General features: G+C 38.4%; 1 protein-coding gene and 1 long non-coding RNA gene across 17 annotated transcripts in view; one reads left to right on the top strand and one right to left on the bottom strand.

Annotated features, from left to right (window-relative positions):
- LOC118973739 (uncharacterized) overlaps positions 1–19035 on the bottom strand; it is a 39087-nt gene extending 20052 nt beyond the window's left edge. The window contains exons 1-2 of the long non-coding RNA XR_005063268.2: positions 18008–19035; positions 15511–15648 (exon numbers count right to left, since the gene is read on the bottom strand). This is a non-coding gene — a long non-coding RNA (uncharacterized lncRNA). The remainder of the gene's footprint in view (positions 1–15510; positions 15649–18007) is intronic.
- MIA2 (MIA SH3 domain ER export factor 2) overlaps positions 1–26048 on the top strand; it is a 105890-nt gene that overhangs the window by 6308 nt on the left and 73534 nt on the right. For 9 of the 16 annotated variants that reach the window (XM_073211311.1, XM_073211304.1, XM_073211308.1 and 6 more), the window contains exons 4-6: positions 7000–8197; positions 13454–13666; positions 13771–13871. In XM_073211311.1, the coding sequence (XP_073067412.1) occupies positions 7000–8197; positions 13454–13666; positions 13771–13871 (1512 nt within the window). Of the gene's footprint in view, positions 1–6999; positions 8198–13453; positions 13667–13770; positions 13872–17403; positions 17561–19365; positions 19570–26048 lie in introns of those variants that run through there. The other 7 variants (XM_037025523.2, XM_037025521.2, XM_017654349.3 and 4 more) reach the window with 2 other exon arrangements.

The following is a 26048-nucleotide window of genomic DNA, read 5'->3' as shown; positions in this document are numbered from 1 at the left end:
ATCCAAGGTTGAACACAGTTGTTGCTGGCAGCAGGATGTTGCTCTGCTGGCCATATCCTGGCTTCAATAACTCCTCTTTGGTGTGCACATATAGTTATATAGGAGAAGTGGCAATGTGTGTTAGCATGTCCACAGGTCTCAAGGCTCCTTTTTGGGGCTTCTCATTCAAAAGTTGTCCATAAGTGAACTGAACAGCCCTATAGACTCTTGGTGTCTGACTTCAGGCCAGATTTCAATAAACTTCTCTATCATGTCTGCTCTGGTAGGGTTATATGGTACATGAAATATCCACTTTATTCCTGAATGTTGCACCAATTCTTGTAATACATGTCAAGTAAAGTGGGTGCCTTGATCACTCTTGATCCTCAGCAGCTGGGCATAGGCAACAAAGAGACGTTCTAGGCCCCTTTTGGTGGTTTGCTGATTTGGACTATGTAGAGGAAAAGCAACCAACAGTCCAGCTGTGTCCACACAAGTCATGACATACTGGTATCCTTCTGATATGGGCAGAGGCCCAATATAGTCTATCTGTCACCTGACATGTGGTATCGGCTCCTTTACTATTGACCCATGTTGCTAGGTGTCTTGGTGTAAGTCCCTCTTAGAGCACATGAGAGGGACTCTGCTGACTTCTTTAAAGGTCAATGGTGAGCCCCACCGATGGGCTACGGCCCACATTATCTTTTGCCCCACATGTAGCAAATGCTGATGTAACTATTGGGTTACATCAGAGGCAGGCTTTCCTTCTAGCCAATGCACCTAGGCTAGTGTGTCTGCTTCATCATTTCTGGGTATACCAAAGGCAAATGGCCAGTCACATGATATGCAGAAACTTTCTTAGTCTGATCAGGGGACCATAGGTTTTGCCACAACTCTTGCCCCCAAAGGGGCCGGTGATCAACCATCCAGTTGGCATGGTACCATGTCAGTAGCCACAGGGTTAAGCCCTGATAGATGGCCCAGCTGTCAGTGTAGACAACTATAGGGGAAGGCTCCTGGGTGATCACAAGCCATACTGCCCACAACTCAGCCCATTGACTGCTCTTCCCCTCTCCATCCTCCATCTATATTGTCTCAGTCTTAAGATGGAAAGCCATAGCCCTCCACTTCAATGGCTGCCCATGACTGGAGCTCTCTGTGTACCAAGCATCTTCAGGTACAGGGGATTTTCCCTCCTGATAAGGACTCCTGGTTATCAATGGCTCAACAGCAAGTTCTTCTTACTTTCCACTGGTATAGGTCACTGGCCCAAATAAGTATTGGAGTTCTCCACTTCAGAGGCTAGTAGAAAGGCCACTATGCTGCTGTAAATATGCACCCCATTCGACCAGTGTAGGTGTCTGTGCCACACCACTCTGTGGCCTTTGGGTCCAGTGTCACACCCACCCTATGATGGGATACATGGTTTTTATCTCAGTCAGAGCTGTTCTAGTGATGGGCTCTATAGCCAGCAAGGCATGGTACACAGCAGCCAGTTGTTTCTCTGTCAAGGTGTACCAGACTTCTGCTCCTTTCTATAGTCGTGACCAGAATCCAATAGGTTGGCATATCCACTCAAGCTGCTGCCAAAAATCCCATCCATAACCATCTTTGGTTACATGATCGTCTAGCTCACAGGGCCTTGGTGAGTCCATTACACTCAAGGCCTGTACAGCCTTGACTGCTCGCTTAGCAGCAGTAAAAGCAGCTGCACATGTTTCAGTCCTGCCTGATGCTCTTTCATACCAACTGGTATAAGGGCTTCAGAATTTGTGCCAAGTGTGGGATAAACACTCTCCAGTAGCCCCAAAGACCCAAAGACTCTTGTAATACTGACACAGTGGTAGGGGTAGGGAAAGCCTGGACCTTGCCTATTATTGCTTCTGGGATAACTTTAGTTTTACCCAAGCAGACAACCCCCAAGAACTTTACAGACAAACCAGGTCCCTGAACCTTGGTGCTTTTCACAGCCCATCCTTTCTCCTGTAGATGTTGCAGCAGTCTAGGAACTACATTTTCTAAATATGCAAGAGAATCAGATGTGAGCATAATACCATCAATGTAATGCTACAGCTGGCACCATTTGTGGTTTCTTCCATGTGGCCAAGTCCTGGGCTACAAGTCCATGACAAATGGTGGAACTGTGGAGGTAGCCCTGCGGAAGGACAGTGAATGTCCACTGCCAGCCTTCCCACATGAAGGCAAACTGCCCTGGACTTTTCTATGCTATGTGAGGAGAAGAAAGCATTAGCAAGGTCCACAACATAATGATACATCCTTAGATCATGATTGAGGGTGTCCATAAGGGCTGTTATAGAGGGGAACAGCAGCATGCAAAGGGGGTGTGACTTTATTCAATTGCCTGTAATCCATGGTCATAAGCCAGGAGCCTTCTGGCTTTTTCACTGGCCACACTGGGAAATTAAAAGGACTATGAATGGGCTTTATGATGCCCACCTTCTCCAACTCCTGTAGAGTTTCTCCAATTTCCTTGTGTCCCCCAGGCTATTTATATTGCTTAGTATTTGTCCCCCACCAAGGTACCAGCAGAGCTATAGGAGGGTATTTGGCATGTCCTCTCAGAACTGCCTTTACCACATGTACCCTCACTCCAAACTCACCTGCAGTCGTCTGTAACCACAGGCCCTGCATGATATCCACCCCCAAAATATATTCAGGGATTGGAGAAATGTACAAAGTATATTTCTTTAGGGATAAACACCCTACCCTTAATGGGATTTGGGTTTTTTTCATTTTAAGTGGCTTACCCCCATAGCCATCTATTACAGCAGGGGTCTCATGAAAACACTCAGAGTTGCCATAAGTCAGAGAACATTCAGCTCCTGTGTCCACCAGCACCAGGACACATTGTACATTCATGAGGGACCAATGCATTGCTAATTCTACATGTGGCCTCTGGTCCCCACCATGTCTTCCAAGATGGGGGACTTGACCTTCCCCTCAGTCAAACTACAATTGCCAATTGTCATCCTGTGGGGGTGAGGGCCCAGGCAGAGTCTGAGTACTGTCTCCCAGGAAGTCTTGCAGGGACACAGGTCAGACATTCAGACATGGGGCTTTGCCTCTGGCTTCCATGTCCTGGACCTCAGCGGCTGAAACTGCTCTGGCTTTAAATGGTGCCACAGTTACAACAAGATCCTATTGGGCTGTTGATCAAGTTTTTTTTCATTCTCTCCGCCTTTATCAAGTCAACCCACAACTCCTGGAAACCTTCACAGGGGCCCTTTGCACCTCTCCTTTCAGTCATAGTTCATACTTCCTTCCATGCCCTTATTGTTTCAACCTCCCCCCAGATCTGCTAAAGTACGAGAAGCCTCACTTATGGGTTGCCCTATGTGGGGAGCAAAAGTAGTCACTAGGGACCCAAAGACAGATGGGGGAGCTGTATGGAGCACCAGATTTCTCATTCCCATGGTGAAAAACTCCTCATTGGGGCCCTGGGGTCCATATTATAGATGATATTTTTCATGCCCAGCTGCTGTAACACCTGCTAGAGCTCTGCATGTTTTCCAGCTAGTGAATAAGTATGGAAAATCACCCTGATTAGGCTGCTGTCAGGCAATGCAGAAGCACCTGATTCCCTGAGGTGTGATAGGCATTTTGCAACCACTACCAGAGGAAGGGTGAGTCATCAGAGAAGCCAGTCTACGCATTTTGGAACCTGACATAACAATGTTTTCGACCCCCATATCTCAGAGATGCAGAAGCCATGTAGGCAGAGGTTCTGATGGCTTCTGCCAACACTGTATGCTCATGCCCAGTAGCTCATCCCAGGAATAGGGGTGGAGCATGGAGCACTCCACAACCTGGGTATGGGGCGTCTCTTCCCCCCTAAGGAGCCCGTGGTTGTTGCAGTTCTTAATTACAACTGGGCTGGCTTTTAATACAGGAGAGATTGGTGCCTCTGGTGGTTGTGGCACTGGCAACAGTTCTGCCCTCAGCCCCACACTGTCATCGTCTCCTGACATCTCCTTTACCCTCTCCAGGGCTGAAGACTCTGCTCCTTCCTCCCACTCCCCCACGGCCTCCTGCACCACAGCTTATCTTGCTGCTTCCTCCCTCATTGCTAATGTATCTTCCAGGAGTGTGACCTGTCTTCTCAATAACTGTCTCTCTTTCTTAAGGGAATTCCATAAGTCATCACACAGCTCCTCTAAGTGATGCCGAAGTGTGTCTTTCTCCTTGATAACACTTTCTAACATCTCAGGACAAACATCCCACAATCCCGGCAGCTACATTGCCACTCAGGGCCTCTAAGCAGTCTTCTATCTCTTGGAGGGCTAATTCCACAGCTTCCGGTGTCTCCACCCTTCCCTAGTTCTGGGGAAGGCCCACCCATCTAGGAGGTGCTTTACCCTAGACTAATTCCCCACTAGAGGCTCCCTGAATGGAAGTCCCATGGGTGGGGTTTCCCAGGTGAAGCTGCACCATCCACCACTGCCAGAGGGAAGGATGAGTTGTCACCGTCCACCACAGCAGCCACTGGGGCTTCCTCACCACACACAGTGGGGTTTCTCGGTATCTCCCCACCATCTCTACGGGTAGCCTGCCCAAGCATGGAACCCATAAAGACATTTTGGGTTCAGAGGTCCTACTGACTTCCACCAGGTGTAACTCCAGGGTAAAATATGTTGCCAGCCCAGGGCAAATAAACCTTTGAAGCTGAAATCAGTGAAAGGGTGAAATAAAGTGGGAAAAACCTGTTTATTGCTTACAAGCAGTCATCTCCTCCTGCTTGCCCATATCTCTTGCAACCAGGCTGTCAAGGCTGCACCATACCTCTCCTGTCCCATTGCATGCTCACTCCCCACCCTGCTTGTAATCACCTATTTATATGGAGATGGACTACTTCTCTCCATCCAATGGGAACACCTACTGATATGGAGATGCACTAAGGCCATGTGAGAGATTGTGGGAATAAGAAATTTTACCCACACTCATTACTTCAAATTCCAAGTTAAGCCAATTTACTTTAAATAAAGTTGGTGTAAAGTAAGTCATCCTAGGTAAGCAAACTTTCTATTATCTGGCTCTTTCCCAGCACAAATTCTGGGATTAACTGTTCATTTACTATATAATTACTGGTCCTGTCAATTCTATCTCCAAAATATATCTGGAGTATGTTGTCTTTTCATCATTTTCAATCTCTGCATGGCCCTAACCCAAAGCATCATCATCTCTTGATTAGAATACTACAGTATAACTTTCTAACTGGTCTCCTTTCTTATACTTTTGCCCTCTTCCAATCCATTCTCCAAAAAGCAATGGATCCTATAAAAATAAAAAATCCCAAAAGTCAGATCATTTCATTCCTTTGGTTTAAAGCCCTTTAACAGCTTTTCACTGAACCTAGAATCAAGCCCCATTCCTTATCCTGGCTCTATGTGATATGTTCCTCTTCCCATTGCCGAACCTGTCTTTGCCACTCTCCTCTTACTCACTGTGCTCCGGGCCATGCCAGTGTGTTGACTTTGTTAGAACGTGTCAAACGCTTTCTCAGGCCTGAGACTCAAACAGGTTGTTCCCTTTGTCTGGAATACTTCCCCAAATCTTTACTTGGCTAGTTCCTTCTTATCCTTTAGGTCACAGCTTAAACATTAGTGCCTCAGACAGACCTTCCATGATTATTCTAATAGAATTATTGCTTCTTAATCACAGCTTCCTGTTTATTTCCCCCAGAGTGCTGATCACAATTTATTACTTTTATTTATTTGTTTTTGTTTACTGTAGAATTCCAGCACCTAACAGTATAGAGCACATAAAGCATACAGAAGTCCAAAATTTTTAGGTCAAGTTCCCTGAAAACAAATTCTGAGATGGACTTTTGTATCCAAGAAATTTACTGGGGATTGCTCTTAGAAATAGCACCTGTGTAGAACCAAAGGAAAAGCCTGGTTGGGCACAGAGAGAAGTTGAACTGTGATGCAGTTGTAACAAAGGTCATAAAGAACTCTGAAGCTGGGATGGACTTCCAGAGTTGTCTTGAATAAAGGCAAGGGGTTGGGCCTTTTTACTGTCTCATTACTGGCTCATCTGGAGTAGTGTAGGCTAGTGTTCATTATTCCTTACTATTATTTATTATGGATACTAGTTACTATTGTAAGCATTTGATTCATTCACCTGTAAGGTCGATATTGTCATTATTCTCATTTTACAGATAAAGTGACTGAGGCATAGAAAGGTCATATAATTAATTCACCCAAGGTCACAGAGCTAGTAAATCACAGGGTTAGGATTTGACCCCAAAGGATTTGGCTTGAATTTGTCCTTAATCACCTACTGTATTGCAGTACCAAAAATATATTGTAAAATGTCAATTCTAAAGTTTATTTTTAAAAAATTCTGAGCTTTGTTCTCATTTCATGGTGGTGATATCCAAAGAGCAGTGCATATCATTGCTTCAAACCTTCAGATTAAAAAAAAATAGCTTCACCATTTTTTTCTTGATGATTTCGCTCTTCTGTGAGATTAGCAAAGGTTTCTCCACCTCCACTGGCTATATGCAATATCTCAATGAAAGAAGTTTAAATGTTTTTGCACAATTTTTAACCAGGTCTTTGTGCTTCAGTCTCTTGTATGTATGAGCTGTGACCATGTGCTGTGAAATTGTTCTCCCTTAAGTCACTCTACAGCTTTATGTGTCCATTCAGTGCACTCTTAGGAGGAGTAAGATTTTGTGAATGTGTATGTCTTTTAATGAGTTTATTTGCAGAATATACTCAGAGCCTTGATTGTATCTACTTATCAAATTCTTCAACTATTTTATAACAAATAAATCCTAAGATAAAAAAATTTTTCGTTTAGGTTTATATCATTAACCCTGAGAAGTGAGTTGTGATACAAGTGTTTGAGATAAGGAGAGCTGATTTTAGTTTTTGCTCTGATGTTGAGCTAGTTGTGTGGTTTGGGGAAAATCATAGTCATCCATTTTAAATGATTTGGGGAGAAACAAAGAATTTTTGTATATTTATGTCAATCACAATTGCTTTTTCCTTTTAGGAATCTGATTTTCTTTGTCTTCTTGGAGCAAGCTACATATTTGAAAATGAGGATAGTGAGTTAAACAGTGAAAGCAGTGAAAAAATATATCCATATAAAGAAGATGAAGACGAAAAATCTAGTGTACATGAAAGTGATTTTCAGATAGAATCTGGATTTTATTCAACTTTTGAAAGTACTTTGTTTGAAGACCAATTTCCAGCATTAGAGTCTTCTGAAGATATCAGAAGTAGTAGTAACTCAAAAGACTGGGACAGAGTAGAAGCTGGAAATGTGGAACAGGATCCTATGCCAGAAGTAGATCTTGTCCCACCATCCTCAACTGTGTCTGAAGTGAAAGCGTGGTTTGGATTCAGAAAGGAATTTGAACCTTCAGAAGAAAGCTCCCTTCAAAGTAGAAAAATGGCAGCTGAAGGTGAGATTGGCCTAGAGGAATTAAATAATGGTGAGCTCCAAACAGAACATAAGCAAGAACCTGAATCAGATCTCAATTCAGTGCCAAAGAAACAGTCTGAACTAGTATCTGAGTCAGAACACATTCTCAACCCTCAAGCCACTGGTTGGTTTGACATTGGATTTACAAGATACTTAGGTATTGGAGGTGAGGATACTGGGCTTGAATTATTGTCCAAAGAAAGTGATCCACCACCTCAAGATGTTCCTAAGTCTGTAGGAACTGAGGAAGAATCCACAGTTCCATGTGCAGAAGTATTAACAGAAAAAGAAGACACAATCACTAATGACAGCTCAACTCTCAAGCGAAGTTGGTTTGATTTTGGTTTTGGTATGCTGGGTTTTGCATATGCTAATGAAAATAAAATTATATCAGATGATGGAAAAAATGAAGAAGGAGATGGAGGAGATAAACATGAACATCCTCCAAGTGAATTGGACCCTGATAAGGAACAGGAAGTTAAAACAATAAAAGTTATGGATATGGAAGATCAAATAAACAAGAAAAGTGCCTTAGAGAAAGCAGATGATTCAGATGCCTTGCCATATTTTAAAAAGATCTTGTATAATTTTGATACTTGGAATTTCCAGAATATTCCAAAGGAAACAGATTTACCATTTCCCAAACAGATACTGGATGAAAATCATGTAGTTGGAAATGATCAAACAGAAGAATTTTCAGCTGAAAATTATCCTACAGATAATATGAAAGTTATAATGTTGAGGAGCAAATACAGTCAGTCAGGTTAGTATAAAAATATCTGTACTGTACTTTATTTTTGGAAATAGAATTTATTTTTATAAGTACAAATCATGAAAAAGTCCAGGAATCCATGTTTCTCAAAATATTCAATAATGAACAATAACCTTGTCACTAGACTTTTTATCAATTTCTTGTTTACTCTGGGACTTAGATCTTATAAAATAAAATCCCAAAGGAGAAAGAATGATTGGAAGTATGTGGGTGTTCCAAGAAGATCTTAAGGTATTTTACAATAAATTTTTATTTTCATTAAAGTATTATATATAAGCAGTTTAGAAATATAAATAGCTCTAAAGCTATTTTTTAAACAAAAGCAATTTCTGTTCCGTCTGTCCATCTCTCCTACCACCTCTGTCCCAGGGACAATAATTTATTTATTTTTAAAACAAATTTCCTTTAGTATTTATCTCTACTTTCTAAATGGCATGTTTATATTGCTCTGCTTTGATCAAAGTATTTTAGACAATGTCCATTGATTGTCTATTCTGGTAAAAGGATTTTTGCTCATTTACAGTCTCTTTTTAGGGCATTTTTACCTTCCCATTATAATAATATTTAAATGGCTTTCTTAGAAAACTAAGCTTGAGAGGAAAAAATTAAGCGAGGAGAAACAGTATTTCAAAATAGTCTTGATTCCTAAATCCTATTTTATTCTAGGTCTGTAGTCCACCCCCTCCCCCGCAAGAACTATGATCACAGGGATTTTCTTTAAGTGTGCAAGATAATAAGGAAACTCAAGCAGAAATAAGGTAGAAAGTTTTCAATTTTTCCCCTCAAATTATCTCAATTCTGGGAGCTCAACAGAGGGCAACAGAAGAGAGCCAAGTGTCAGAGGCTATTTCTCTATCTAGATCCAGGTATCTAGTAACACCTATGATTAAAAACATGTGAACTGTATTTTAAGTAAAGAATCATGAAACATGACTTTCCCACATCTCTATTCTGATGTCTCTGTGTTGGGCAGATTAGAAATTCAGCAAATGTTGGCTTCAATTGAACCCTGGAATGACAGAAAATCTTTCACAAGAAGAGATCGACAGTGTTGCAAACTCAGAAGGAAACACGTTTCCATTTGAACTATGTGGTTTTCTTGAATTTCCAGAATTATATGCCATTTCTTAATACTGAGCTCTAAGTTGATTGACATCCTCAACCAGAACATAGATTAGATTCTAACTCTTTTCTAAATGAGAAAGGTGTAGGTGTGATGCTTTTCATGACTAAAAACATTAGAGACCTACATTGTGATACGCTATGGAGAAATTATTTTGTTCCAAACTTGTTAGATCCTAAAGGAATATTTGTCAAAAAGCAGATAAGAGTAATTGGAAAGAAAAAGAGAGAGCAATTAAAACAAAGCAAAACAATATGAGGTCCAGAAATACAGAAGATTCAAAATACAGATACATGAAAATATTTTAGAGCACACTTACAGAAACTCCAGGGATCCTGAATATCATTTTAGTAGAATTTATCATTCTATATAGTGATGCTGGGAGAATTTCTAAATATGAAAAACCTGGTGAACAGTCAAATGAAAATTATGCAATTGTGACTAGTTTTGAGGGACTTTCATAAAAATATTCAGAAATTCCTTGAAGTTTGAGAAAAAGGATATGCCATACTATAAACAAAGTAGATTATTTTAAAACATCGTAACATTAACTGAATGAAAACCAAACTGGGGTCATGCAGTTTATTTAAAAAAATACTAAAAGAGGAATTCAGATAAAACTGCAGCCAATATTTTTAGATAATTTCAACAAGTATTAGGAAATAACAAATGAAACTTGCCTTAATTAGAAAAAGTGTATATTAGGAAATAACAAACAAAACTTGCCTTAATTAGAAAAAGTGTATAAGAAAAATAAACCACTGATCTTGAATCAATATTTGTGAAAAGCCGAGACTTGAGATAACCACTTTTACAGAAAGTTGATAGAGGATTTACAAGACATAAATTAGGCAACAGTTATTTTTATTACAATATTAATAATTATTTACAAAAAGACTACAAACTGTTTCCTAAGTACAGTTAAAAATGAAAAATTATTCATTATTTTATTTGACTTAAAATTCTGTTTATAACAATTGTAAGAAAGGCATATCTGGATCTAATGTAAATCTTGAAGCTTAGGTTTAAGTCATGAGAACAATACTCTGAAACTGCAAATACGAAAATAGAGGAAATATTGAATGAATGAAGATTGAAAAAATGAATATTTCTTAACAGATTTATTTCAAATGCAACTTAAAACAATATCTTAAAAGAATGAACTTAGACACATATAAATTTGAGTGTAATTAATTATTGAATAAGCCCCTAATGTCATTAAACATCATTGTAGATAACTATTTGAGTCCTGTATTTACAACAGTCCCATAGTATTCAGTCTTCTGAGTTGATTGATCATTTTTAACCTTAATGTCCACAGGCTGCATTATTAAATTACTGATATATATTTGCTCACTTGGGACTTCTTTTAAGCAATGCTAAATAAGTGGCAGCATGAAAGTGCTGTGCTAAATTCATAACTAAAAGAGCAAATTTAGACATGAATAATTAACTTACTATCTTTACTTATTTACTTACTATTGTTTTCAGGACTACACTGATACTTTTCTATACTTGTTTTAAAAAGTAACTGATAATTAAATCCCACAGTTTACTTGAATACTGTACTTCAGGCTAGAACTAGTAGAATTTTTTTTCTTTCATGCTTTTTGATTATTTGGTTCAATCAAATGATCAGTTTAAACTATGTTTGAAAATTGCATTGTCTTAAAATAACTGGCTATTTGACATGGCATGTACAGAAATATATGATACAACATTAAAAACATGGCAAGTTTTGACATAATTTTAAAAAATTAATTTTGGGGAAGGGTAATCCTTTTTAAATGAGGTTTCTCAAGAGATATGCATACATATTTGTACTCTAAATTTGAACTCAGGCATATCACTTCAAGGTATAAATCATTTAAATATTTAATATGTGGCATAAGAAAGCTGAAAAGTCAGGAATATTTAATTTAATTTATTTTATTCTATCATTGAATTCCTTATTTCATTGAAATGCAGAATAAAACTTAACATTTTCCCTTAAGTAATGATCATATTATTAGTAGGATAATATGTATTTTTACCTGACAGTAAAGATTTATCAGACTTCTGTAAAAAAGCAGGGAAAGATTTTACAATCTCTTGAGATCCTTTTCAGAAATTTATGACACCCTCATTTAAGTAATATGTGAACTCATGAGATCACCAATTTAAGGAAACATCAATCTCATGTGAAGTTTTACCTTTTCCAGACACATGCATTGTATAGAAATGACATTCAAAATGCAAGTTAGGATTGATTTTAACTTGATTTCTCAGCACACCTTGTGCTGTTATTGGATCTGAAAGAGAAAATAAGCATATGCCTGTGTATACTCATGGAGGCATGTATTTTACTAACAGATGAATGAGAATATCTTGCAGTTATTTTTAAATTCTATTTATAAAATCAGTATTTTCCCTCTACTGAGCCAACATACAAACTGTTATTATAATGTTGCTAGTTTTCTATTAAAAATTTCTATAATACATGGATAACTCCTAAAATAACTTAAATAATGATGTCAAGAATATATTTTGGACTTACATTACCTCTATTTGTTTTATACGACACACGCTAGTGAATTAGTAAATAATATAATGTGCTTTAAGATATAAAACATCCTTTAATTACTAACCAATAAGGATGCTCTCAATCATATCTTCCTCCAATATTTTCACTTGGTATAAGGGATATATTTGATTTTAGGATTTAAAAACCTTCTATTCATCATTGTTTCCCTTATATACTCATTGGATGATATGATATATGATATAATGTAAGACAATATACTATACTGGACATGGGATGAGGGGGCAAAAAGATTGAACTTTGAAATTAATGAAGCTCCAAGAGAGAAGAAAAACTACAATACCTGACATTTCATTGGTATCTTATCATTTCAGATTTGTTTTAAGTATCATAATATGGGTGCTTTTCTGTGCAAATAGCTAATACAGTTTCTTTAGTAATGGGTGGTTCTTCCATCTTTGGAGCAACCTCATTAAAGTTTCACAATAATGGCTTTTATATTTAATAGTACATATTAGCAAAATGTGTTGTAGATATGGATGATCCAGTGGAACAGATTTCAGACCTTGGAAATTAATTGCCTTAAGTTCTAATATTGTCTTTCTTTGTATAACTAGTTCAGTTTGTTCTATTTATTAAACAGAATTAACTATCAACACCAAGTAGGCTGTAAATAATATAAATAATTTTGGTCACTTGACTGTTTTTTTGATTCTTTAGCAGATAAAGAAAAATCTATGTTGCCAATTTCTTTAACAGTAGGGGATATATATTTTTGTAATGGCATTTCAATACTATACATTTTTGGAGAGTAAATGTGTCTAAGAGGAATTAAATCCAATGGGGAAGTATTTACTGTCTTATTCATAAGTTTATATAGTATAACCTTATGTTAGTTTTTTAAAGTATTGTTTTTAAAACAAAAAGGCAATGTAGAGAATAGAATTACATACAGTTTTTAAAAATTCTTCCTTGGTCAAGGAATAAAGGAAAGGCTATGTGGCAAGCTGAATAATGGCCCTTCAAAGATGTCCATGTCTTAATTATCAGAAACTCAGACCCATGTTACTTTACATGACAAAACGGACCTTGTGGATGTGATTAAATGAAGCATCCTGAGATGCAGAGATTATGCTAGTGGGCCCAATACAGTCACAAGATTTCTTACAGGAAGAAGGTGGGAGGGGCAGAGTAAGAGAGAGAGAGATTAGAAGATACTACACTACTGGCTTTGAAGATGAATGCCAGGCCCATGAGCCAAGGAATGCAGATGACCCCCTGAAAGTGAAAGGAAGGAAATGGATACTCCTCTAGAACCTCCAGAAAGAACACAGCCCTGCCAACATCTTTGTTAGGCCTTTTGACCTCCAAAGCTTGAAGACAATATATTGTGTTGTTTAAGTTACTGAGTATATGGTAATTTGTGACACCAACAGTAGGAACCAACACAGGCTATAATTTATATTTTAGTGAATTCTTCCCATAATATAGTGTCACAATGACGACAAAAATTCAAAGAATGACCTGCCTAAAAAATACAAGGGAAGCCCATAACAAAGCAAATATTAAGAAAATCCCAAAACATTTTTCTCTTTATTTGCAGATATGGTCTCTAAAACAGAGATACCTATGAGAATTCAAGAAGAAGTACATTTCAAAACTCCATCTTCTAAAAATAATGAAGATAAATCAAAAGCTTCACTAGATACTGAAGGACCCACTAAGATGGAAATAGACATATCTGTGGAAAACACTTTGCCAAATCAGTTTTCAACTGATTATTCTTTGTTTTCTCAAAATTACATTGCTCAAAAAGGTAAGATACAAGTTATTTGCTCTCTAATGCAATAATTAAAGAAGAAATTAGATTAAAAAATTACATCATATCAAGTATTAACATTTTTATTTATGAATTGACAGATGATGCTTCTGAGCCTCAGATTTTGAAATATTTATTTCAATTTGATATTTATGATTTCATGAATTGTGCATTTTCACCAATTGTAATTCTTGCAGAAAGGGTAAGTTGACTTTTTATCTTTTGCAATAATTTTACTAATTTTGCCAAATATAAGAGCAGTTGAAAATTATGTTTGAGTGAATCCTCCCCGTGCAAATGTTAACATAATGTTTCTCTTTCTATGAAGTCTTACATGTAAGATTTCTCCTTATATGAACATTTGGTTGCATGGATATTGTTAAGGAGTTTGAAAAACATTTCCTTAAACTTTGTTGATCTTGAGTATTTTTTTTCTTCTCTTTCTTTCAAATCAGGAAAAATTATACTAAAAGAGCTAATACCTCAGAATTAGTATGAACTACAAATGAGTCTTAAAACAAATTATTAGTATCTGAATGATAGCTGTGACTTCAAAAATGGTATCATGTGAGAATCTTACAAAAGGAACTAATATAAAAAAATTAACCAAGCTATAACAAAAATTCCAAAATTTGTTCATTTTTTCATTTATTGTAAAGTCTACTAAATCCTCCATTTATTGTAAATGAGATACTGCAAAGGGACCTAGCTGTAGTACTTAACACAAAGGAGGCCTTTCACAAATGTTGGTTCCTTCTCCCATCTACTGCTACCATTTAATAATTGAGGAAATAAATTCATTTAAACATGAAATTTAACAGTGTTTGCCTTCAAGGAGATCATTGTAGTTGGAGGACACATGTAGGAAAAGCAATAATGATAATACATAATAAAATAATGCTGGAATGCTGTAGGATGCTACTGATACATAGAAGGAGCTGTTTAGTAGACTGGAAGTGGTAGAAAGAGAGGGTGGGGAGGAGCCTGGGAGTGTCTCAGAAGACATCATACTTGAGCTAATCTTGAAGGAAGGGTAGGAGTTCCAGACAAGGAAAGAATGGGCATTCTAGGTTGAGGAGAGGGCATTTTTAAAAGTACACAAGTGTGAGAGACCATGGAATTTTTGGAGGACTATCAACTATTCAGTCTGATTGAATGTAAGGTGACACTGAAGATATATACAGAGATTATCAAGAATAGTTTTTTGTATGTTATGATAGGAAGTTGAACTCTTATCTTGTAGATGATGAGGCACTATTGGAGAACTTTAATCAGGGAGTAAAATGAAAAAGTTTCATTTATAAACTCTCTGTCAACATTATCAAGTAAGGATTGAACAGGTAAAGACCAGATTCAGGGAGCCCAGTCAAGAAGTTACTGCATTTGTTCAGGAAATGACTGGTGAAGGTCTAAATCAGAGTTTACAAACTGAAATGAAATGAGTGAAGCTTAATTAAAGTGAAACTGGAACCAACTGGAGAGTGTATGCCTTCTCCAAAGGATGTACTGCTATTTACTTTCAGCTTGGTTTTGCCAAATCTTGTATTATGTCAAGAAAAATTAGAAATCTGGATTTGTGTGTGTGTGTGTGTGTGTGAAATCTCTTAATTTTATTGCTGGCAAATACTCAGATTAAAAAGAAATATCATGCAGGTCAGATAAAACATTCTGTGGGTTGGGTTGGCCCATTAGCCTACATTTCTTAACCTCCAGTCTGATGGTGGTTGTTAAAATGATTTGAAGGACAAACCAGATATATCTTCTGTAGATAGAAATAATCATATTTGATGATTGACTAAGTGTATCAAGGAGAAGAAAACATAAAAGTATGGATAACTTACCAGGTTTCTAGCTAGGATGACCAGGTAGATGGTGGTGTCACCAATTAGTCTTTGTGAAAACTGGGCTTAATGACATTGTTTTGCTTTCAGAGGCTTCCTCTTCCCTTTCCTTGCTAGTTTCCAGAGAGTTGACATTCCCTGGTAAATAAACCCAGAGAAGTGAGTAATTTACTCTGTATGATTTGGTCTTGAAGATTGATTAAAAACTTTACTTAGAAATCCAGTCCAGCATAGGAAAAAGAAAAACTAATAATAGTGATGGTAATAATAAGTCATAATGGAATTAATTGTACTTGTTATGTCTTACTGACATATCCCTCACTTACCATCCCCTCCCCCACAAATTATACCAATGAAGTTACTGACTTAAAAAAAATAATTTATTAATCAGTATATCATAGTCACCTCTCATATGAAGTGCTTATTCAATAAAAGCTATGCAGAGTATGCTTGTTTTTGTGGATTCAGTAAATATAGTCAAATACATTTTACTTGAACCATTTTGGTTGAAGTTCTTTAGACATGAAAATATTGAACTTATATTAATGTTAATTATCTTGTGACCTTGGAAGGTCACTTATTCTCTGGGGAAGTCTCAGGTTTAAAACTCTTTAATATCAGAACCTTAGGCTAGATGACAGGCTGCTGGTCAAAACTGGCTTGCACATTGTTAAAAAAATTATGAACCAATTGCCAACCTTTAAAAAGGTGAATTCATATAAAAATCCTTATTTCTGGGTTCTCTTGAAAAAGCAGAACTTGTAATAGATAGTTTCCTATTCTTATATGACAATAAGAAGTTCAAGTTAAATAGTGCTTACACTGAATAGATATGCATTCTTCATTTCCCTACATTTATTTCACCTGTTTAGCTTCTACAGGGCTTTGAGTGCTGTATAGAACATTCATAATTGCACTCATGTTCTGAAGCCGAGGCCCTAGACTTCCAAGGGTGATCTAGAATTCTAACAATTTTTAACAATCTTAGTGCATCTATTAAGCATCCATAATACAGTTTTGAATAGCTGCATTAAATAGAAAATTTGAACAACTTTCAAGTTAAATTTATGCTAAAGAGTTTCATTTTCTTCTTGCCTAAATGTTTCAGATAATTGTTTCTACTCACTGGTAATTTCAGTTAGATTTTGTACACAGCATACTTTCTTTGAATTAAGTAAAAGAAATTAATACCACTTTTTATATCCTTTATTCTATAATTTCTAATATTTATATATTCTTAACTAGAATGCTTCATTTATATGTGGACTAAACAATGGAAATTACCCAACCCTAGCTCAACAGGTAGCTCGTGATCCATTATGTTCTGAGTACAACTCTTGCATCACTAGCACAGAGAATGAAAATGTGGCTTGGCCTGTTTGATTTTCTTCCAAAGGACTAGATCTCATAACCTGTGATACTGCCTGTTTAATTAAATGGGAGTAACTAATACTTACAGTTTTGCAATGGGGCCCTTCATAAGGGGGAGTGTTTCAAGGTTGTGGACAAAGTTACTGGTTAACATGTTCCCAATGTTTTTGAATGCTTTCTGTAGCTGTCACAGCATTTACTTTTTAATTTTCTTTAAAGCAGGACTATATAAAATGGCAAAATCTCTTCTCTACTTACGGAAAATCTCTGAATCTCTTTTACATGGTGAAAATCATGTACGCTATATCAACAGACTATAGAATAAAACATTCTATTTAATTTTTATCAGTTTCCAAATTCAGGATTTCTCTTTTCATTTGTAGATTTTAAGAGGACAGTTAAATGTGTGATATTAAAAAAATAAGTATAGTTAGTTGGAACTGATGTCCATGAAATTGCATGATGGGTTGGTACTCACAGCTCCACCTATAGCACCCCTTTACCACACAAGTGTCAAAACAGGATCACAGACTATGTGGAAACAGAAAGAGTTCAGGATGTATTAGAATCTGAAATCTTTCTCAAGGATATGAGGTGGTCAGTAGAACTTTTATTTACACGTGAGAATATTTTAACATGAACTTTATAAAAAATGGAGTTGAAAGATCTAGAGGAAGAGGTAAGTTTCTATGACTTCAGTGGAAGAAATTAGATTTGAATCTGGCACTGAGTTTAAGTTTTACTGTGATTTTGTTATGGGGGAGACTTTTAGATTTTTCTTTTCAAAATTTAATTAGCTTTTTTTGTCCCTAAGCTTTGTTTTTAATATTTGGAATGGTAATTATTTAAAAATTGGAAAGGCCAAAGACTTCCTTGGAAGGGCAAATGGATTTTTTTAAATGTTTGAGGTTATTTAAGTCCTGAAAGGTGAAAATGATTGAATTCCCTTAAAATTTCATACTTACTAGAGAATGTTTTCTCAAATAATACATTCTAATTGAGGCGTACTGTTCTGAGAGTATTCTAAATGCTAGCATTTATATATTGCTTTTTTTGACTTTAATAAGCTATTCACATAATTTAATTTCAATACACACTTGTCCAACACATGAAAGTTGGGTAATACCTTAGAGATGGAGAATTATTAAGCAATTTCTGCTACTTTCTGATACTGATAGTTCCTGTGACTCCTTAGGCTGATGTGGCAAATTAGAGTGAGCACTTTGAGCTCCAAAAAGCTAGGCAGCATTTTGGTCCTGAAAATCACTTGCTGTGAACTTGGGCCATGTTTGGATTCTTTTTGGCACAGCAGTTCTGTTGCTGGTAGTGCTTCCATTAGGAAAATTTCCTTAAATTTTGTTCAATAAAAGATTTCATTGAGTTCTCTTGGGTGACTGGTTTAGGAAGAAGTATCTGTTCGCTTTTGAGTTGCTTCACCAAGGACTTGAGTTAAAAGGCCGAATTTGGTGAGGATTATCGTGCTGGCCAGGAAGATTTGGTGACGGTTTATCCTTTAAAAACACCTCCCACGAACAAATCCAGCCCCCGGTACTTTACTCAGGACCTAAAAATAGTGTCCTAAACTTAGACAGCAAGGTGCTACTTTTAGCTTCTCTTCTCAGAGAACCACATGGGTCCCTGAGGATCCACACGGGTTTGTAACCAGGAGCTCATGGGATTTAAGGCAGTTCTGCCTAGCAAGTGCCCAGGTAACGCAGGTAAAAGTGAGTAAACGCCTCGAACCCTTCGCTGGGCAGAGGAGACCCGCTCGTTGTAGAAGTTAAACTCTGCCCAGGCCACAGCTGACCCGAGACGTCTTCCCGTCCCAAGTCCAAAGTGCGGGCACGGTTGGCACGACGCACAGGCGCAGGCCCTGCAAGCCATTTTCTGATTGGAACACCGGCGGCGGCCAGTTTCCAGGGCCCGCGCGCTCCCCCGGGGTACGACGCCGTCAGGACTTCCGTGGGGTGCAGATAGCAGGCTCCTGCGGGGCTGCGCGAGGGAAATGGGGGTCGAGGCTGGCCCTGGAGCTGGCCCTTCTCCGGAGGGGCCTCGCTGCCGCCGCTGCCACCCAATGTAGGGGGTTCCGGGCCATAGCCCTGGTCTTCGGAGCTGTGCGGTCAATACACAGGGCAGCGCCGAGGTTCTCGACTTCAAAGGGTGGGCGGCTGCGCCAAGCTGAGCGTGTCGCCTTTAAGAATGCCAGACAAGGACACGTCTACGAACTGCGTTCGAAGGAGGAGGGGAAACTTGCGGGCTCCACCCCCCACTCCCGACCCCGCCTCCCCGCCTCCCCGCCGCGGCCCGGCCGAAACCAAGCCGAGGGCTGGGCCGGTGAGGGGTGAAGGCAAGTTGCAGGCTCATGCGCGACCGGCGTGGACCTTCGGTTCATTGGGACTTAAAGCGTAACGTCGGGGCCGAGGCTCCTCGGGCGGGCAGCGCGAACACTGAGGCCTGCCGGCGCGCTTCCCTCCAGTAACCCCCCGAAGCCGGCTCCGCAGTGGTCTGCTCCTGTAGCCGGGTGCGGGCTGGGGTTCCGGATTCAGCGGCGCTCGTTCTCTGCCGCTTATTGTGGCTCGGCCAGGCCCCGGCCGGGGCCACCGGAGCCAAGGTAGCTTTGGCGCGATGGAGGGGCCCGGGACTGCCCCTCAGCCGTACTTGGGGTTGGTTCTCCAAAAGCTACGCAGGGTGAGTCTGGGCGCGAGCAGGGTCATTTGGCCCTCGGGGCGCGGGAGCCGCCCGGCGGAGGCAGCAGCCGACTTTGGCTTTGGGGTCTGAGCGGCTGTGGTCAGAGGTCCTGAAGCCCGTCCTCGGTCTGTCCCGGGCCTGGCCTGGGTCCGACGCGGTGCCTCGGTTGGTACTTGGGCGGTTTCTTGTGTGATGGAAGGAGACCTGGAGATCAGGGAGGTGGAGAGAGCATTTGCTTAGTGTGACTTTCAAAGGTGTGTTAAATGTTTCCTGATGCCTTAAACGAATTAGCTTTTCCGTCCTGTTATTTGTTTTGGATAGGGGTCAGTGACATGTGATTCTCCCGACTGTGAGAAACTTGAGGGTTGATCCTTTGAAATGAGTTCCTTATAGTGATGAAACTTCTCGTCTTGAACGGACACCTAAGCCTGGACGAGTAGTTGGGATTCTAATTATGCATTTTCTTTTAATAAAGATGCTGTTTTGAGATGCTTTACTGTGAGAGTATTCTCCGCTTCTCTCTGTTTTGTTAATGTAAAAGGTCACGTTAATGTAACGTCTGGAGATATTAAACTCCTAGAGTTCAAAATTTATTTTTGTCAGGTTCAGTTTATAATCAGATTGCAGCGATTTTTCTCTGTGTGTTGCTGTCTTTGTTGACATATTAAGGGGGCATTTAAATCACCGTATCTTAATAAAGTATTTGCATTAAAATGTAAAAAGCCTTCATAAATATTGAAGCAGTTATGATTATTGATTTCTTGTTACATAAATTAAAAAGGACTGTTGCTGTGATGTTTGTTCATTCAGCTATAATGTGTCTAGTGATTACACATAATGAATGAATGAATGACAGTTACATGGAGTTTGGGCCACTGGTATCATGCTGATGAGGGGGAGAAGACAAAAATACTAAGTACAAAGTGATGAAATGCTTACTGAATCATACACACAAAGTGCTAGGGAAATTGGTGAGAGAGATATTTTCTTGAGTGTTTAGGAAAGCCTTTCTAGGCTTTGCCTAGCTTAAGCAGAGGAGGTATGAAACAACGTGGTGTGCGCAGCTAACTAGGAGCTGTATTGCTAGTGTAAAGTGGGCTCGGAGTGATGTGCAGTGATGCTTGCTGGGGACCTAAATAGGTTCCAGGTGATGTAGTTTCTGGAGAGTCTTTGAACAACTTCAGTGGTTAGACTTTTGGTTTAAATAGATCTTTCTGATAGTAGCATATAAATTAGATGTAAGGAAGGCAAAACTAGAAACGGTGTAAAGGAGAGATAACAGAGTGGTCAAGTAGGGATAGAATAAGGGTACTGAATGGGAAAATATCTAGTCGCTTAAGAGCTAAAATGGGTAGTAGTACTTTATTGAGTAAATGTGAAGGATGAGAGAGAAGGAATCAAAAATTATTTCCAGGTGTCTGGCTATGGCAGGTTATTCACAGAGACAGGGTTCATAGGAAGAGAAATGTATTGTGGGATGAGAGATCATTTCAGATTGGATGTTTTTCCCTTTACTAAATACAGTAATCAAAGCTTAGTTCTTATAGGCCTGTTAGCAGAGAGAGACATGGGGACGGGTAGCTAGATTTTGTAGAATTTTTTTCTAGTCCTATAACAATATATTCATCTGGATGATTTTTTTGCTTAATGACGCTATAATTATCAGACTGGCCTCAGGGCTAGGGATAGCACAACACTGCTCTTTACTTTTATTAAAAAAAATTTTTTTTATTGAGTTGTAATTCACAAAGATTCAGCTCTTACATTATGGTCTGTGATCCATTTTGAACTAATTTTTATATATGGTATAAAGTATGATCCAGATTCATTCACTCTTTTGCATGTGAATATCCACTTGTCCAAGGGCCATTTGTTGTAAAGACTGTTTTTTCCCCATTGGTTTGCTTTTTATGCTACCGGAAATCAATTGATCATTAATTTAATAGTTTTTTTCTAGATACTCATTTCCCTTCCACTGGTCTATATGTTTATTCTTAGGCTCTTACCAAATTGTTCTGATTATTTTAGCTCTGCATTAAGTTTTGAAATAGGGAAAATTGTTTTCTTTTGTAGTATTGTTTTGGCAGATAGGTATGATAGATTTGTCAGGCTATCTATCTATGTATATATATCTATATATAAGGAAATACTATACCTTGCATTTCCATACGAATTTTAGAATCAGTTTGTCGATTTTTGCAAAAGAGACAGTTGGAATTTTGATAGGGATTACATTGCCTCAATAGATTAATTTGGGGAGTATTGCCCTCTTGACATATAAAGTCTTCCAATCTTTGAACATGGGATGTCTTTCCATTTATTTAGATCTTAAATTTCTTTCAACAATATTTTGTAGTTTTAAGAGTATAAGGTTTGTGCTTATTTTGTTAAATTTATTCCTGAGTATTTTGGTCTTTTTAATGCTATTGTAAGTGGAAATGTTTTCTTAATTTCATTTTCAGATTGCTTATTGCTATTGTATAAAAATATGACAGATTTTTCTGTATTGATTTTATATCCTTTAACTTTGCTCAACTTGTTTATTAGCTCTAAGAGCATGTGTGTGTGTGTGTGTGTGTGTGTGTGTGTGTGTGTGTGTGTGTGTTGTTTTAGAATTTTCTATATTTGAGGTTATGTCATCTTCAGATGGAGACAGTATTACCTTTTCCTTCACAGTCTGGGTCCCTTTTATTTCTTTTTCTTGCCTAATTGTCCTTGCTAGAATCCCCAGTATAGTCTTGACTCAAAGTGGAGTGAATGGACGTTCTTGTCTTGTTTTTGATCTTAAGGTGAGAGCTTTCAATCTTTCACCATTAAGTATGATGTTAGTTGTGGGTTTTTCAAAGATGCTCTTTATCAGGTTGAGGAAGTTCTCCACAGGCATAGTTTTTGAGTGTTTTGATCATGAAAGAGTGTTGGATTTTGTTAAATGTCTTTTCTGTGTCTAGTGAGATGATGATTTTTTTCTTCTTCATTTTATTAATATGGTATAGAGCATTGATTCATTTTTGTTTGTTGAACCAACCCTGAATTCCTGGGATAATTCTACTTGGTCGTAGTGTAGAATCCTTTTTGTATTCTTCTGAATTTGGTTTGTCAGTATTTGTTGAGGATTTTTGCATCTAGCTTTATAACGTGTGGTTTTCTTTTCCTGTGATGTGTTGTATTTGTATGTCATATCAGGGTTGTACTGGCTTGATAGAATGAATTAAAAAGTTTCCTCCTCTTTTGTTTTTTGGGAGTTTGAGAATGGTGTTAATTCTGTAAATTTTGACAGAGTTCATGAGTTAATACATCTGGTCCTGGATTTTTCTTTGTTGGAGGTTTTTTTTATAATGCTAACTCAGGTATTTACTTGCTATAGTTCTAATTAGTTTTTTTACTTCTTGAATTAGTTTTGTTAGTTTATGTGTTTTTTATAATTTGTCTGTTTCATCTATGTTATGTAATTTGCTGGCATACTGTTGTTCATAATATTCTCTATTGCAGTCACTGTTCATCAGTGTAGTAAGATGCCGCAGAGTTACTACTTGTCTTCTCTGTTCTACACTGCATTCCTCATGATTCCCCCACACCATGTGTACTAATCATAATACCCCTCATTCCTATTCTCCCTCCCTTCCCACCCACCCTCCCACACCCCTACCCCTTGGTAACCGCTAGTCCCTTCTTAGAGTCTGTGAGTCTGCTGCTCTTTTGTTCCTTCAGTTTCTGATTCTGTTTATGTGTGTAGACTCTTTTTTTTTCCTTGATAAGTCTGGCTAGGGGTTTATCTATTGTGTTTATTTTTTCGAAGAACCAGCTCCTGCTTTCATTGATTCTTTCTATTGTTTTATTCTTCTCGATTTTATTTATTTCTGCTCTAATTTTTATTATATACCTCCTCCTACTGACTTTCGGCCTCATTTGTTCTTTTTCTAGTTTCACTAATTGTGAGTTTAGACTGCTCTTATGGATTGTTCTTCTTTCCTGAGGGTAAGCTTGTATTGCAATATACCTCTCTCTTAGCATGGCCTTTGCTGTATCCCACAGAGTTTGTGGTGTTGAATTATTGTTGTCATTTGTTTCCATATATTGCTTGATCTCTGTTTTTATTTGGTCACTGATCTATTGATTATTTAGGAGCATGTTGTTAAGGCTTCATGTGTTTGTGGGCCTTTTTCATTTTCTTTGTGTAATTTATTTCTAGTTTCATGCCTTTGTGGTCTGAGAAGCTGGTTGGTACAATTTCAATCTTTTTGAATTTACTGAGGCTCTTTTTGTGGCCTAGTATGTGGTCTATTCTGGAAAATGTTCCATGTGCACTTGAGAAGAATGTGCATCCTGCTGCTTTTGGGTGTAGAGTTCTGTAGATGTCTGTTAGGTCCATCTGTTCTAATGTGTTATTCAGTGCCTCTGTCTCCTTACTTATTTTCAGTCTGGTTGATCTGTCCTTTGGATTGAGTGGTGTGTTGAAGTCTCCTAAAATGAATGCATTGCATTCTATTTCCCCCTTTAATTCTGTTAGTATTTGTTTCACATATGTACGTGCTCCTGTGTTGGGTGCATAGATATTTATAATGGTTATTACCTCTTGTTGGACTGACCCCTTTATCATTATATAATGTCCTTCTTTGTCTCTTGTTACTTTCTTTGTTTTGAAGTCTATTTTGTCTGATACAAGTACTGCATCACTTGCTTTTTTCTCCCTATTAGTTGCATGAAATATCTTTTTACATCCCTTCACTTTTAGTGTATGTTTTGGGTTTGAAGTGAGTACCTTGTAGACAGCATATAGATGAGTTTTGTTTTTTCATGCATTTAGTGACTCTCTCTCTTTTGATTGGTGCATTCAGACTATTTACATTTAGGGTATTATCCATAGGTATATACTTAATGTCATTGAAGGCTTTAGATTCATGTTTACCAAAGGTTTAAGGGTACCTTCCTTACTGTCTAAGAGTCAATTTAACTCACTTAGTATGCTATTACAAACAGAATCCAAAGGTTCTTTTTTTTGCTTCTTCCTCCTACATTCTTCATATATTAGGTATCATATTCCATACTGCTTGGGTATCCCTTGACTGACTTTGTGGTTAGTTTATTTGATTTTGCATCTGCTTAGTAATTAATTGTTCTACTTTCTTTACTGTGATTTTATTTCCTCTGGTGACAGCTGTTTAGCCTTAGGAACACTTTCATCTGTAACAGTCCCTCCAAAATACACTGTAGAGATGGTTTATGGGAGATAAATTCTCTCAGCTTTTGCTTATCTGGAAATTGCTTAATCCCTCCTGCAAATTTAAATGATAATCTTTCCAGGTAGAGTATTCTTGGTTCGAGGCCCTTCTGCTTCATTGCATTAAATATATCATGCCACTCCCTTCTGACCTGTAAGGTTTCTGTTGAGAAGTCTGTTGATAGCCTGATAGGTTTTCCTTTGTATGTGATCTTTTTCTCTCTCTGGCTGCTTTTAATACTCTGTGCTTATCCTTTATCTTTGCCATTTTAATTACTATATGTCTTGGTGTTGTCTTTCTTGGGTCCCTTGTGTTGGGAGAACTGTGTACCTCCATGGCCTGAGAGACTATCTCCTTCCCTATATTGGGGAAGTTTTCAGCAATTATTTCTTAAAAGACACTTTTTATACCGTTTTCTCTCTCTTCCTCTTCTGGTACCCCTATAATGCGAATATTGTTCCATTTGGATTAGTCACACAGTTCTTTAAATATTCTTTCATTCCTAGAGATACTTTTTTCTCTCTGTGCCTCAGCTTCTTTGTATTTCTCTTCTCTAATTTCTGTTTCATTTATCATCTCCTCTACTTCATCTAATCTGCTTTTAAATCCCTCCATTGTATGTTTCATTTCAGATACTGTATTCTTTAATGATTGAATCTCATTCCTGAATTCTTCCCTGAGTTCTTGAATATTTTTCTGTACCTTGTTAGCATGTTTATGATTTTTATTTTGAAATCTCTTTCAGGAAGACTGATGAGTTCAGTTTCACTTGGCCGTCTTTCTGGTATTTATGGAATTTTGGTTTGAACCAGGTTCCTCTGACGTTTGGTATTTGTAGGTAGCGCCCTCTAGCGCCCAGAAGCTCTACTCTCTTGAGCTCCTCAGCCTCTGGAGCAATGGCAGGGGTCGCAGGCAAGCGGTGCTGGTGCCTGTCAGGAGGAAAGATGTCTTTCCTGCTTTGCAGCCACAGTGCCTGTTCTCCCCTGCCAGGGCCTGTGGGCTGAGCAAGCAGGGAGAAGCCTTTATGCTACGCACTTGTAGCTGCCATAGGCAGGGCCTCCCTCTGGCTGGCCTGGCACCCTGATGGGGCAGCTGATTTGTGAGCTGGTGCCCCCCAAAAGCAAGGCACTGTAGGGTGTGTATCACGGTTGCTGGCTTCGGAGCTGTGTAGCCAGCGGGATGGAGTGCCTGAAGCTCCTGGAAGCTCCCAATCTGCTGGGCAGAGTGTGCCCAGACAATTTTGTCCACCTGTTCTTTCTC

This window comes from Manis javanica, chromosome 8, assembly GCF_040802235.1.
Source record: "Manis javanica isolate MJ-LG chromosome 8, MJ_LKY, whole genome shotgun sequence".
Classification (NCBI taxonomy): domain Eukaryota; kingdom Metazoa; phylum Chordata; class Mammalia; order Pholidota; family Manidae; genus Manis; species Manis javanica.
This window is presented reverse-complemented; position numbering and strand designations above follow the sequence as displayed.